General features: G+C 46.0%; 1 protein-coding gene across 1 annotated transcript; it reads left to right on the top strand.

Annotated features, from left to right (window-relative positions):
* Positions 1 to 721: 721 nt before the first annotated feature.
* Positions 722 to 14,624, top strand: DDX56 (DEAD-box helicase 56). The gene is made up of 14 exons (XM_088151952.1): positions 722 to 848; positions 954 to 1,115; positions 1,206 to 1,366; positions 4,570 to 4,740; positions 8,839 to 8,929; positions 9,119 to 9,363; positions 9,614 to 9,736; positions 10,334 to 10,447; positions 11,422 to 11,516; positions 11,711 to 11,787; positions 12,227 to 12,316; positions 12,446 to 12,551; positions 12,837 to 12,916; positions 13,967 to 14,624. Exons 1-14 carry the CDS (start codon positions 789 to 791, stop codon positions 14,036 to 14,038), a joined length of 1,647 nt encoding a protein of 548 aa, XP_088008078.1. The 5' UTR covers positions 722 to 788; the 3' UTR covers positions 14,039 to 14,624.
* The last annotated feature ends 437 nt before the right edge of the window (positions 14,625 to 15,061 follow it).

The raw sequence follows: 15,061 nt of genomic DNA on the forward strand, positions 1-15,061 counted from the left end.
TCTCTGTGTATGTTGGTGAGAGAAGTACATGAAAGCAAGTGTGGTGACATAAATCTGAATTATAAAAGTTCACAAATTCTTAACAGTAAAAGACCAAAAAACCCATGAAGTCACTTCCGTGAGAGCTTTAAAATCGCATCCCTGCATTTCTCGCTCTGGAAGAAAAATCCTGCCAGAGAAAAGACGCTGCCCAGAAATGGTCCTCGAGCCTTGCGTCCCACCGACGGGGCGGCGATGCTCCAGATGCGGCCAGAGCCTCGGGGATTCCGTTGGGCTCCGAAGCGCCCCCGGGGAACCAACCTCCGAAGGCTTGGGGGGGTCCTCCCGGCTTGCCGTCTCCCACTGCCTCCTGCGCGGGCCGATCTCGGGGGAGCATGTTGGGCGAAGGAAGGGCCGCTCCCGGCCAGCGCAGCCCGCCGGAGCTGCCGCCCAAACGGGGGTCGGGTCTTTGCAAGGTGAGTTCCGGGCAGCTAGCGTGAAACGAACGGGAACCCCCGGGAAACAGCGAGCGCGGCCGCCCGTAGCGTAAGCCGCCTGGGCAACGTCAGCACGAGGAGCGGAAAGCGCGCCAAATCGCGCGCCCGCTGGGCGACGAGCTCGCCACCCGCCCGGCCTTCGCTCTCCCCAAACCCGGGAGAGACTCCGCGGCGCGGCCGGGGCGGCTGCCGTGCCGCCCTCCCGCCGCCAGAGGGTGATGCCAGGAGGGCCGCGCCGCTCCGCTTCTGCGGCTTTGTGGCGGCGCCCAGCGGCGCCACGGCACTTCCGGCGCGGGCGACGACAGCGGCGGCATGGCGGCGGCGGCGGATCGGAGCTTTGCCCAGATGGGGCTGGACGCGCGGATCCTGCAGGTAGCGGGGCGGGCGGGCGGGCGGGGCGGAACCGGCGCCGCCGCCGCCGCTGCTGTCAGGCGGCGCGCCCACGTGCTGACGGCCGCGCTTGCTGTGCTCCCGCAGGCGGTGGCCGAGCTGGGCTGGGCCGCGCCGACGCCGATCCAGGAGAAGGCGATCCCGCTGGCGCTGGAAGGCAAGGACCTGCTGGCGAGGGCCAGGACGGGCTCCGGCAAGACGGGCGCCTACGCCCTGCCGCTGCTGCAGCGCCTACTGGCCGGGAAGGCGGTGAGTCGCGGGGCGCGCGGCCCTGGGGGGCGCGGGGGGCGGCTGCCGGCCGGCCGGCCTCGCCTGACGGACGGGCTCCTTCCCTCCTAGTCGGCGCTGGTCGCGGAGCAGGCGGTGCGGGGCCTGGTGCTGGTGCCCACCAAGGAGCTGGCGCGGCAGGCGCTGCGGATGCTTCGGCGGCTGGTTGCCTACTGCGCCCGGGACGTGCGCGCCGTCGACCTGGCCGGCCCGGAGGACCTCGCCGCCCAGAGGTGAGCGGAGCGCGGCGCCTTCAGGGCCGGGGCAGAAACTTCGGCCCGGTATAGCGCCTTGAGGCGCCTGCTTGGAGGAGAGGGCCTTACTCCTTACTCCAGCTGGAAACCAGCACTCTGATATAGTACAGGTGCTAATCATAAGCCTGAAAGCCTCAAAGATGAAGGGCGCCTAAAACAGGCTGTGTTTTATACAGAGGGAATCTTGAAGGAGATAACCTCATTTTGAAAAGCAGCGTGTAAATTTTAAAAATAAATTAAAATATCCTGTGGTGTTGGCCTTCCTTGGTATAATCAGGAAAGACAAATGTGGAACTTCTTATCCACCCACTCAGTTAAAAAGATGGAATGTATTTTTTCCAGTACAAGTTTCATGGTAAATCTGAGAAATGTCACAATAAATATTCATGGCCTGTTAGCATAAAAAGATGGAACACTTGATATTAGCTGATAGTTTTCTGGTAAAGGTAAAACTTCACATAGTCATGCTTTCACAGAGAAAACAAGATGGTCCTGCTTTATTGTTTTGGGCCAGTTTGCTCCAGATAATCTTTGGCTGTCCCATGGGATTGGTCACACATTAGATTTGGTCATCACCTCAGCATTTGCATGGTGAGTGGGTGGCCATACTCATTGAATGGATGCATTAAAAAGTAGATCAGAAAATGGAGCATGTAATCCTTTGTTTTGGTTAGGTCACTATGTGCTTTGAGCCCCCACACAGCAAGAGCACCCATTAAGCTGGTCCACGTAATTCACCTTCCTCTGCGTAATGCCCTTTCTGGTGCTTGAAGGGAGCAGTTGTATCCACGCACACAGCTGCCAGAGAGGATCCATAAGGGCTCAGCTGGTTCCTTTTCCATCTTGGAATACAGTTGCCTCGTCTGGGAGATTTAAGTTAATAAGAGGGCCAGTTTGGCGTCATGGTTCAAGGCTCCTGGCTAGAAACTGGGAGACTGTGAGTTCTAGTCCTGCCTGAGGCGGGAAGCTGGCTGGAGGACCTTGAGCCAGCCCCTCCCTCTCAGCCCTAAGGAGAAGGCAGCAGGAAACCACTTAAAAATCTTGCCACCAAAACTGCAGGGGCTTGTCCAGGCAGTTGCCAGGAGTCAAGACTGACTTGGAGACACAAAAGAGGTAGGAGCGCCAAACTTCAATCCTGCTCTTTCATCTTGTTCTTCACAATTTCATGGTGAAACACAGGGAGAAAAGTGGACCAAATAGGGATTGAGTAGCTCTGCCTTTTCTTTGTTACCTGTTAACATTTTGCTGTTTCACTGAGTGGCTAATGTACTGATTAAAAACAAAAACTGGGCATGTCCAAAATTTTGCTTTCCTGGCACCAGACTCTTCTGGTCTATGCTCTTTAATGGTGATCTAGTTCTCTTTCCATTTTAAAGACACGTTATTTTTTGTTTTCACATTTTCACTAACATTTCCAGATAACCACATGCTGTCCCTTTTTTTTTTTCTTTTCGTTGGAATTGCTTGGAATTATGCTTCCTGCCTATCTTCGTTTTCTTTTCCCATTAATATTTCTTGCCATGGGATTTTATTTATCATCGCTGTATTAATGTCCATTTTCTAAACTCCAAGATGTGTGTTTGACCATACTCAGTTTTAGTTTTGTTTAAAATCAAGAAGTCCTGAATAAAATGATGAGTTGGTGAAATGAGAACATGCCCTATAAGAGCTGAGGAAATTGTGTTCCCTGCTTGAAACTCTAGAAAGATGTAGAAATTTCCTTTTAGGTCTTTCAGGGCTAGAGTTAGGCCGGCACCCCCAATCCTTAGTTTTTTCCTGCTCTTACACCCACCCTTTAGCCAAACGATTTCTGTCCAGAAAACCCAATTTTAGTTTGTATCCAGAACAAAGCAGTCTTCTTTCATTACTTAAATGGACCAAAACATGTGTTTTTCATTTCAGGCATGGGCAGCCCCAGATCAGCTGTTTAGCACACAGAATAGTTCACGCACATGTTTTCTGATGCTGAGAGTGAATTAGAGGTGCATGATCCACTTGCCCTTTCTCAGCCCAGTTTTCTGGGTCTACCACAGACCACAGAGAGGTGGAGACCCTTGTCTGTCCCCTCTGCAGCTCTGAGATCGCAAAGGGTTGCAGAGCGATGCCATTTCTGCCTGGCTCTGCTGGACTGTTAGAATCCCAGCCCAGAACAGTTGGGTAGAACCTCTGGAACACAGGATTGTTCTGGGTTTCAAACAGTGTCTATTTTCTCTTTGGTGGCCGTAATAGCCACAATGCAAGCTTTCATTCCAGGGATGCTTTTTTTTTCCCTAAGAATTTTTTAGAATGCATTAAAGAAATTGCAAGACAAAGGTTACTTCTTTGAAATCTACTCAACCGAAACACTTAAACGAAAGTTTGCATGATGTACATATGATTGCCCAATCAATTATGGCAAACACAGTCAACCAGCATCAGCTTACATACAGCCTCATAAAAATAATAACAATAGAACTGGGTTATAAATTGAAAGCAATCCACCCAGCCAAAAATTAGATCTGAAAATGGAAAATTAGATTTGAAAATAAAGTAAATCAATTTTGAATTTTTTTTTTAGCAAACCTTTATATGGTTTGGATTGATCACATAATTGGATTAAAAATGTTTAGAAATTTGGGGAATTAATAGAAAATTATAACAGAAAAAAAAGAAAATCAACACTGTTTGGAAACACATAAGAGCCTGGAAAAGTAAAAATGAAAATAATTTTTCAAGTAGACTTTTGTGTCCACTGTTTTTTATTGTGGCTCTGATTCCATTGATAATTTTGAATAAAATGTCATCAGACAATGAATTAAGAATGGACAAAAGTTTCACTTTTGCTCTACATGGGTAGTTTGAAACTATAGGCAAAATGTTGTAGAAAAATACAATTGCTTTTTGATGCTTCAGAAGATTTTTTTCTCTTTATTCTTTTCTTTCTCTTCTTAATTTTCACTGCACTTTTTACTCCTCTATTTTTTTCTTTAGCTTGTATTGGGTTTTATTATTAAAATAAAAATTCTTAATAAAAATTATATATTAAAAAAAAGGATAAAGAGGAAAGGTTTTCCCATCTAGATGATGACATTGAAATGGCCTGGGCTTACATGGGTGTGATTGTCCCTAGCGTTCTTTCAAAGAGAGGTACACATAATTTCTCCAACACCAGGCTTTTACCTCTCCTGTTTTTTGTCTTGCAGACCCCTCTTGATGGAGAAACCAGATGTAGTGATAGGGACACCATCGCGGGTTTTGGCACATCTACAAATGCAAAGCTTGAGACTGCAGGATTCCCTGGAAATTTTGGTGATGGATGAAGCTGATCTGCTTTTTTCATTTGGCTTTGAGGAAGACTTGAAGAATCTCCTCTGGTGCGTTCTGGTTCTGAAGAGCTGGCGGGAGTCTGTGGTTCAATTCTGATTAAGAATTTTGATTACGATAGTAAAAACTAATACAAACTAAACTTAGAGAAAGAAGAGAATAGAAAAAAATGAATAAAAGTATAAGAAAAAGGAAGGAAGGAAGGAAGAAGAAAAATAAAAATATATAAAGAAGAGATTTCCAACCTTCATCACAGCAAGTATAAACAAATTTAGTAACTCTTCACCCCCTATAAGGTTACAAACAGATATTTCTTTATCCCATATCCTGTCCCTTATCTATAAGCAAATCCATAAAACATCAACTTTTTAATCCTGGTGTCAGCAAAAAATCCATGAGGGTTGCCAGAACCTTGCCAAAAAAAAAAAAAAGTCTTATTTTAACCTTGATCAAATAAACCAACTTTATATTCCTTTTACTTCTTATGGTCTTAATCTTTAATTCAATCAAATATTGTCATAGGATTTGATTTCTCTTCAATTCTTTATTCCATCACATAGATTTCTTCAAGGCTTTAACATCTCTTATGTAGATTTAATAAGAAAAATTTTTCCAGGTCATTCTCTTGGTTTATCATTTGTATTTCCCTTTTAATTTTTAAATATTCAGCCAGTTTATTTTGTATATCCAATAAAACGTCCTTTTCCAAATTATTCTCTTAGCTTGTCATTTCTAGTTCTTTCTCTGTCTTGTCAGATAAAATTTGTTCCACGTCTGTCATTCCATCATTAACATCTTTTAGACATAGTCTATCCATAGAAGCAGATGTCATTATTGGCATTGTTGATACTGTAGTTATTAATTTCTGGCTCCATTCTTCAAAGATCTCCTTTAATGTTTCCAATATTATAATACTTTGTGTCATTTTGTAAGTCCCAATATTAACGGATGTCAAAAACAGGCTTGTATTTTTTTTCCTACTGCTTAGAATCTTTAGTCCCCTCTAGTCTACAGTTTCTAAAACATAAAGTAACTTATTTTTGTTATGACTTACAATAGCCAAGATAGCTAAAAGAAGCCATGAGAAGCTATTTATTTTCTATAGTTAATTCCAAAATCTTATAGCAAAAGTCAATATTCCAAATTTAACTGGACCCTTAATCCCTTTATAACTTTCTTAGATCAAAATCTTATTTAGCTTTTTGCTGTTTATTTCAAATTCTTTGAATTTGAATTCAACAGCTTAAAGTTAATTTTTCTTTTGTTCACAGTTGAAGATAAAACTCAATGACTTTTCGAACTTGTCATTCTGAAGGTGTCTAATAGCTTTAAGATGGCAATTTCTGAAAGTGATTAGAAAGTGAGGTTTGCAAACTTACATGTCCCTTAAAAGGCTCTGCCACAGTTGTGAGCAAGATTTATTTATATTTATTTATATTTCACTAAGAAGTGACCCTTCGTCTCTCAGCACTCAAACCCATGGAAAACCACTGTCCTGCGGTCTGCTCACAAGGAGCAGCCATCTGGAACATATGTGGGTGATCTCCCATCCTCTCCTTATCCAGAGAGGTTCTTAGGAGCTGGTCTATTCACCAGTTCCTTAGTCTTTACCACGGTTGTCAGCTCCGCTTTCACAAAGACATCTTCAGCTTGCCATACCTCCCCAGGAAGTCTCAGGACTCTGTGGTTCTTTTTTTCATAATATTTCTGTTAAAGTTTTACACATATAAAAGCTGATACAGAACTAAAAGAATCTACAAACAAAAAGAGAAAAAAGAAGAAAGAGAAAGTAATATAAAAGGTGACTTCCCCCCTCCAAGCAAGTATATGCATTAACAATAACTTAACACCTTCCCTAATATTACGGAAAAAAGCCCTCTTCATCCCATTTCTCATCCCTAAACAATAACCAAATTGTAAAAAATATTCATCAATCAGTCCAGTCAGCAAAAGTACCAGTGATAATAAACTATATATATTAAGCTTCAACAAATCTATTTTGCATTTTAAGTTCTAATTTTTTTCTGAGGAATAAAACAAAAGATCTCTCCCCATAAGCATAAGAAAGACCAATAATAATGTGTGTTTTAAACTAAACCAAATGAATTGCTTTTACAGGTGTAAATCATTGTCTTACCATCCTGGTCAGAAAAATAAAGTTCAGTATTAACAACCCTGGATCAAAACTTATACAATTTAACCCTGATCCTATAAATCTACTTTAAATTTCTTTCTCTTCTTTTTAAAAGGCTCAATCTTCAATCTTTTCTCCAAATAAAATCCCAGATAGTAATCTCTTATCATTCTCTCCCTATTTTCAGAAAAGGTTTCAAAGATATAGTGTTTCCCTTCTGTAGATCCAAAGTAGGATAGCTCTCACTCTTCTGATTCATTACAACTTCTTTCTCCATGTCATTCCCATAAAAGTGACTTTTAAGTCTATCTTCAGCCCCAGCATCTTTTATCTTCTCTGTCTCTCTTACAGTCTAGCATTTCTTTAAAGTCCATTTTAGAATCCTTATTCAAATCATCCTCACCTTCTGTTTTATCTAGTAAAGTCTTTTTTTTCTTCTACAACCTCTGTTAGACCCAATTTTAGAAATAATTCCTGGATACACTAATCCCAAACAGCTAGAAATTCTTCTATGAAAAGGGAATGTTCCTCCATTACGTTAAAAGTTATCTTTTCCTTTAATTGCTCTCTGGTTCCCTCTAGTTAACCTTCAAAGCCCAGTCTTATCATATGTTTATTTTCAGAACCAGTACTTTCCCAAGACAGATTTTCTTACAGTTAAATCCAAGATCACTTGCTGTATTTTTTTAAAGTTTAAAACAATCCATAAAAACGCTATTTCAAATCCACCTACCATCTTAACTGTCCCCCAGTTGGCATTCTTAATTCCCTTTCTCTGTTTCCAAAAATTAAAATATTTCTTTTTGATCTTTAAACTTACTTTAATCTTCTTTCTTCCAAGATACAAGGAAAATGCCTTTCAGGAAGTTTTTAATTCCAAGTAAATCACAAATAGACAGCTTCCAATGTTAATTAAAAGAGTAAGTAAAAGCAAATCTAGTGTCTCTTTGAAGGCTCTGCGCTGCGGCTTGGGCTCGATGTTTCCCTTAACTCCCAGAGCGCTCAACCCGCTGGAGATTGCTAAATTGCAATCTCTTCACAGGGAGCCTCTGTAAGGAGTGCTTGTGGGTGATCCGGTCATCTCCTTCATCTGGAGATGGCTCCGAAGAGCTGATTTGTTCGGCAGCTCCTCTATTACCATGGGCATTGGCTCTGCAAAAATGGAGCCGTATTCAGTCTGCCATTGCTCCCCCAGAAGTCTTGGAAGTCTGTGGTTCTGATTTATAAGAAGATGCAGAAGAACACCAGACAGATTCAGGCCTGTTCAAGGCTTCCATCTGTCAGCAATTTCTTGGGAGGCATAGCCTTTGAATGTTATTGTTTGTATTTATTTAATTCAGAGCTTGGGGCCCCAGTGCTAAAAGTTGAGTTTCTTTTAAAACATTATGGAGGCAGACATTAAAAAACATGCGTATTGTTTCTATTGGTTGTGAGAATTTTCATTTTTTAAAAAAATGGCCAATTTTTAATAGGTTGGTTGGAAGGCAGCATTCAGCATAAATTTGTACCTTGCCTAATTTTGTTGCCTGCAGTGAAAAAGGGGATTATTTTCAATTCTTGTTCTTTTGGAGGAATACTTAAAATAAAATAAAATGAATTCTAGAACATGAGGTGTTTTATTCTGACTTTGGAGCATTTGAAACATTTGGAATGTTTTGAGCTCAAAAGCTTTGGCATATGGTTATTGAAAAAAATGTGGAGAAATAGCTCCATTTATTTGTGGTGACATTAAAGCTATTGTATGATTTGAGCATGAAACTGAGCAAACTCCGGGAGGCAGTGAAGGACAGGAAGGCCTGGCGCAATATGGTTCATGGGGTCACGAAGAGTCGGACACAACGACTGAATAACAACAACAATAATTTGTTATTTTGTGCAGAAGTAGTTGTTCTAAAGCGTTCTGTGGCCATTGTCTCAGAGGCATTTCACTGTCTTCTGCTAGTGGCACAAGGTGGTTTTTCCGTTTGATCTGCCATCCCACTCTTGTGGCTGATGCAGTCTTATTTTCCTGCAGCCATTTGCCCAAGATCTACCAGACCTTCATCATGTCAGCTACCTTCAGTGAGGATGTGCAGGCGCTGAAGGAGCTGGTGCTGCACAACCCTGTAAGAAATGGCGGGTTGGCATTATGGGGGCAGGCTGACTGGGTACTTTTCTGATCTACAGGCTTCTTACTGCAGATTGCCAGCTTTGAGTTGGGTTTGACTTCTGACCCAGCTGTGGTGGCACAGAGTCTGGAAGAAGCCACCTTCTGCCTTTCTGTAGAGGCAAGTTTTCATATTCCTCTTATGTAGGTGACTCTCAGGCTGCAAGAAGCACCATTGCCAGATAGCTCCCAACTGAGCCAGTTCCAGATCCAGTGCGAGACTGAAGAGGACAAATTCCTGCTGCTGTACGCACTCCTAAAGCTTTCATTGGTGCCGGGAAAAGTTCTCCTCTTTGTCAACAGGATTGACCGCTGCTACCGCCTCAAACTTTTCCTGGAGCAGTTTGGGATTGCTGCCTGTGTGCTCAACTCAGAGTTGCCTGCTCAGTCCCGGTGAGTCTCAACAAGTTGGAGCTTGGGGTTGGGTGAGGAAGGACTGTTGCTGCAACTCTGAGTGGGTTGGCAGAAATGGCCTGACACGTTGGAAGGGCCTGTATTTCCTGGACGCTGGCAGTTGTATTCCAGGCTCACTCCCAGGAGAATACAGTGCTTCCAGCTGGTGGGGAAGTGGTGAGGCTTGATGATCTCTGGGATTTGGAAGGAACCCCCAAAATCAGCAGCTCCTGGTTTGATAATCTTCCAGATCCCACATCATCAGCCAGTTCAATCGGGGCTTCTACAATTACATCATTGCAACAGATGAGCAGGATCTGGCAGAACCAGAAGGGACTAGCAGGAGGAGGAAGAAGGGCACCAAAGCAGAAAAGTAAGTTTTGCCTCCCTCAGAATGAATGAATGAATGAATTTGTTTGTTTGTTTGTTTGTTTGTTTGTTTGTTCAATTTATTCGCCGCCCATCTCCCCCCAATGGGGAACTCTGGGCGCTCACAAAGTATATATAGTCCTAACAGTGACAAATCTTACAATTACAAATCCTACTGTGCTATATATATATATTACACTGTGAGACCAGCAGTGGTCGCTAGGGGGTCATCCGGGCTTTTTCCTCCTCTGAAGATCTTTCTCGCCGCTCGCATTGATCGTTGCTCGTGCCGGCTGCATTCGGAGTTCGGCCAGCACCGGTATTTTGCTCCCCCGCGCAGCACCGCCAGTTCCTCCCGTCTAAACGGGAGTCCCCATTTATCTACTTGCAGATGGAATAGCTTTCGAACTGTTGGGTGAGCAGAAGCTAGGAGAAGGGATGGGAGCTCACCCCGTCCCACGGAGCCGGGCCCGAACCATTTCTGACCGGCAAACTCCAGCGTCATCGTGGATTAAATAAAGTTGCCTTGGAAGGGGTTTCTTCTTTGGCTTGCTAGCCAGACAATAGCAACCTCCGCCTACTTTTCTGTGTTGCCTTTCAGGGGCAAAGATCAGGAATATGGGGTCTCACGTGGCATTGACTTCCAGAATGTGTCTGCCGTCTTCAACTTTGACTTCCCTCCTTCTTTTGAATCCTACATCCACCGAGCAGGCAGGTCAGTGGCAGCAGCTGTGAAATCCAGGGGTCTCTCTTTCACGGAAGTGTGACAGTGCAGCAGAGCCCAGCTCCTTTGGGGCTTCTCAGGGCTGGACCCTGCCACTCCAGATGCGTGCGGCTTTGGTAATGCATCTGGCACGAAATTGGCTTGTTTTCAAATAGCTTTCTGAGTCAACTTGAAAAGGCAAATTCCACTGCTTTTGGAACCTGCTGAAATGTTTTTCATATGGTGGGGTAGAGAATGCTTCTGTGTTCTGCACAACTTTGTTTGCTTAGAAGCATTTTCTCTGCCCACCTCTCAGTAAGGTCTTGCTATGTACTTTCCCAGGATGATAAACAACCCAGCAAGAACTCATATTCTTTGCTCTGGGCACAGCGTTCTTCAGCTTTTATTTGAAAAATCCAAGAAATCTGTTTGTGAAGGTCTTGGCAACATTTTGGAGATGCCAGAGAAGTTTCTGAGCAAAACATTGAGGGATTAGGAGGCGGTGCTCCTGTTTAAGACAAGTTCAGCATTGGTCTTTTTGGCTCTTCCTGTAACTAAGAAATAGGCTTTTGGGTGGAATGCAGCTTTTCAAATTCTCCTGAGTCTTCATTTTAGCCTCAGCCAGGTAGGAGAAGTAGATGCACTCAGATCTTAATTGTCTCTGAAGAGGATTGAACAACAAAAAAATTGCAAATAGCAAAGTAAAAAAACCTGAAATCCCAAATATTTCTCTGGGGGCAAAGGCACATCTTCCCATGAATCACTTTGCAAGTGCTGTGCCTGAAGCTGGGGAGCCAGGCCATTTGGTGGTGCTTTCCGGGAAGAACAGCTGCTCTCACGTTCTGTCCTTGACTGGAGGCAGTGGCCATCTTAATGCCCCCTCTTGCGGCTCCCCCGTCATGCTCAGGGGCTCGTCTTGCTGTCCCTTGCTTGCCTCAGGGTTTCCAGGGTTTTGGTGTGAATCACCTGTTGGCTCTCCTTTGCAGGACAGCCCGTGTTCACAACCCAGGCACTGTCCTGACCTTCGTCTTGCCCTCTGAGGGCCTTCTGCTGGCCAAGATCGAAGAGGTGCTTACAGCCGGTGGGTGAGACAAGAGCTGAGCTCAAGAAAAGTTCTGGGGGGACAGAAGAGAGGGATGGTGTCCCCAAGGCTGTGGAGAAATCAGCCTGGGCACAGAGGGCTCAGTGCAGTGACTTGGCCAGCTGGGGGGTCGCCATGTCTTGTAAGTGACATCTGCCTTTCCCTCAAACCAGTTTCTTCTGTTGGTCCCTTAGAGAGCAGAACCAAATACACCTTGAGGCCTTACCAGTTCCGGATGGGGGAGATCGAGGGACTCCGCTACCGCTGTCTGGTAAAAGCCATTTTGCATGAAGGAGACCAAGGTGGGGTCCTGGGGAAAGGCATTGCAGCTGCTTTTCTCCCCTACACAATGCCCCCTGCCCTTGCAAGTGAGATCTGCACCGCCACCATTGTCTTTGGAAGGAAAGGCAGCTGGGGCTGTTGCAGAGACTCCTGGGCATTCAGTCTTTTCCATCGTGGTTTCAAGAGAAACTTCTGGGAAAAGAAAGTTATTTTCTGTAGCAAGCGGCTGCTGTTAAGCATTGGAGGGAATCCAGGCTGAATGTCTTAAAACAGAGAGACAGGAACGAATACCACAGAGGCATTAGTGCAGCAGTCTGAGCAAAATGTGTCCTCTTCTGACACATCATACTGCCTCCCCGACTGTAGTTGGCTTATGGCATTGAGCAAGCACTGCCCCTGGCATGTTCTCTCTCCCCTCCTTGCCCCAGGATGCCATGCGTTCAGTCACCAAGCAAGCTATCAAAGAAGCTCGACTCCGTGAAATCAAAGAAGAATTGCTCAACTCAGAGAAACTCAAGGTATCCTGTGTGGGGGCAGTGAAGCTGGCCCCCCGTCTCCCCCTGCTACCTTCTCCTTCCCAGTAGTAGCATCGGTCCAGTTATATGTCTGATGGGGGCTGATCAAACCACTGACTCTTTTTCCCTCAGACCTACTTTGAAGACAATCCCCGGGATCTGAATTTGCTGCGCCATGACAAGCCCCTTCACCCAGCAGTCATTAAGCCCCATCTGCGTAATGTGCCAGAATACTTGGGTAGGAACAACGTTTTGGGTGGTATCTCCACTGTGAGGAGGGGAGAAGGCCCTAGGAAGGGACTGTTGGGCTTCCTGCATTTGGGACAGACCAAGTGCTTCCCCTCCTAGCATATATGCTCACTTCTCTTTTTAAATGGGTTTTGGACATTCTACCTGTATGGCAGAAGAATTCATCCATGTTCCCAAGGAAGCAGAAATGCATTGGTGTAGTGTGCAAGACCAGGACAAAAGGGGGTGGGAAGGGCAGGTCTTTCTGGAACTTGATAGACTGTTCCTCTTGTAGTGCCTCACAGTCTCCAGCCAGCAGTTCGTCCCCTGACTGGGAAACGCAAGCGGCGGAAGTACCTGACCTCCACTAGCAAGGTTGGTATTCTCCTGCTGACCCTCCATTCCAAGTACAGGTAGTCCTCACTTAAGCGAATCATCATATGACCGTTTTGCTTAGCGACCGCAATCCCAGCAGTCCAGGTTGCCATTGTTAAGTGAATGCCCTGGTCATTAGGTGAAGCAACTTCCTGCCAGCTTCCCACAATCAAGTCAGTTGGGAAGCTGGCAGGAAGTTGCAAGCCCAAGGTGCTGTCAGGTGGGGGAGGTAGCAGGAGGTGGGAGTGCATGGGAGGGTCGGTGAGGGTGCGCGGAGGTGTAGTGCAGGTTGGGTGCGCAAGGGCCTCAGAGCCACTTGGATTTTCAGCCCCAGAGTGGAAAGGCTTCTGAAGTTTCTCCACTCCGGGGCTGAAAATCCTGCTTGGAATTTGGCATGGAGCTTTTTCACCCAGCCCTCAGGAACGAGAGGGAGCGCAAAGAAGGGATGAAAAAGGCTGCTTTCGGCTCTTTTCCCCTTTCTCGCAGCACAAAGACCTCTTTGGAGCTTCTGGGCAGGGGTGGGGCTTGCTTTGCGCTGGGAAGAAGGGGAAAAGAGCCGAAAGTGGCCTTTTTCTTCCCTGCTTCGCAGCGCAAAGCCAGCCCCATAGAGCCCAGCAGCTAGGCCAGGCACGCCTCGTCAGCAGCGGGAGCAAGAAGATAGCAGTGAAGGTCAGCTGGGGCAATGGAGCTCAGGGCAGCAGGGGGCCAAAAGGACAGAGTTGGGGGGAGATAGGTGGGTGGGGGGAGTTGAAGCACCCCTGCAGTTGTAAGTGTGGATGGGCTGCCAAGTGCCCGAATTTTGATCATGTGACTGCAGGGACACTGCAATGGTCATAATTTCAGGCACAGGTTGTAAGTCCATTCAGTGCATTGTAATTTCGAACAGCCGCTGAATAAATGGTTGTTAAGTGAGGCCGACCTGTATAGCACTTCCAGATGCTTAGCCTGGCAGCTCAGTGCTTGGGCTGTAGCTCTGGGAGCGGTGCTCCTCTATTAGGACTATGGCCAGGTAAGGCTGAGGGGGACTGATCCCAACAACCCTCTTTCCAGGGCCAGCAGAACCCGTTACGCAGCTTCAAGAACACCAAGAAGAAATTGCGGACCTCGGCCAAGCTCACATGAGCGACCGGAGCACTTGGTTCCTACCAGCTGCAGAATGAGTGATATTTCTAGAGAGACCAGGAGGGTGTCTGATCACGGTTCCTCTGTCCCCCATTCTGATTCTTGACAGAATATGACCGTTTCTGAAAAGGTGGAAACCACTGAAGTCCTGACAGTGCAGTTTCCTCAGCGGTTTTCATTTCGGAGGCGTCAGACGTGCAATAAAACTCCTCTGTTCTGTTTTCAGTGTTTTTAAGAGTCCCTTGGCTCATCTTGCCAAACTGCCCCTTACTTAACCATGGCTTGTTAAATAAACTACAGTTGGCTGGGTTCATACAGCCTGCCAAGTCAAAACAAACCATTTGAGGACATAGCTTGTTGTGTTAATTTCTGACTTTTACTGCATTAAATGCTCTCGTGCATGAGGAACTGAGTGGAACAGGTAGACGCAGTGGGGGAAGGGCAGTCCCGCATGCTTCATGCTGCGAAGGGCTCTTCAGGCGATAAGCAGCACCTTGAATTTTGCCCGGAAGCACCCTGGGGGCCAGTACAGTTCATGGAGCAAAGGTGTATAAAATCTCTCTCTAAATAAAGTCTACATGCATTGGGTTGCGTTTATGACCTGTTGCGAGATAACTGTGTGTGAAATGGCTGGCCAGGGCCTGCTGCCAGAAAAGGGCATATTCCTCTAAGTGGGCTGAAGCAGCTGACCACCGGGCACACGGCCAACCAGTGGGCTGCGATGGTGGCTGGTGGACTCTTGCCCGGGCTTGTGGCCTTATCAGGCGTCAAGGCCAGGCCAGGCTTGTAAACCTTTGAGAGGCAGGATAAGAGGCTCAGGGTGTGGCCTGGCCTGATGTGACGTTGCAAGGCAGGGATCAGGAGAGCAAGCAGGCCCCCTGAAATGGCCCTCCCTCTCCTCCTCTTGCTGTGCTCCACCTCATTTCATACACCTCCAAACTTCACCTGCCAGGGAGGGGGCATTTCCCCTTTGCATTACGGGGTGAGAGCTGCTGTGTCTGTGCTGTGTTCCAGGGAGAAGGA

This window comes from Python bivittatus, unplaced genomic scaffold (genome assembly GCF_059951505.1).
Source record: "Python bivittatus isolate LINGU-HERP-01145 unplaced genomic scaffold, Pbiv_v1 ctg000680_np1212, whole genome shotgun sequence".
NCBI classification, from domain to species: Eukaryota; Metazoa; Chordata; class Lepidosauria; order Squamata; family Pythonidae; genus Python; species Python bivittatus.

What these genes read in the sequence shown, in the direction of transcription:
- DDX56 (XM_088151952.1), top strand. Translation starts at nt 789, where the DNA reads ATGGCGGCGGCGGCGGATCGGAGCTTTGCCCAGATGGGGCTGGACGCG. An exon ending in AAGGGCACCAAAGCAGAAAA is followed by an intron (nt 9,737 to 10,333) that starts GTAAGTTTTGCC and finishes GTTGCCTTTCAG; the next exon opens with GGGCAAAGATCAGGAATATG. An exon ending in CGAAGAGGTGCTTACAGCCG is followed by an intron (nt 11,517 to 11,710) that starts GTGGGTGAGACA and finishes TTGGTCCCTTAG; the next exon opens with AGAGCAGAACCAAATACACC.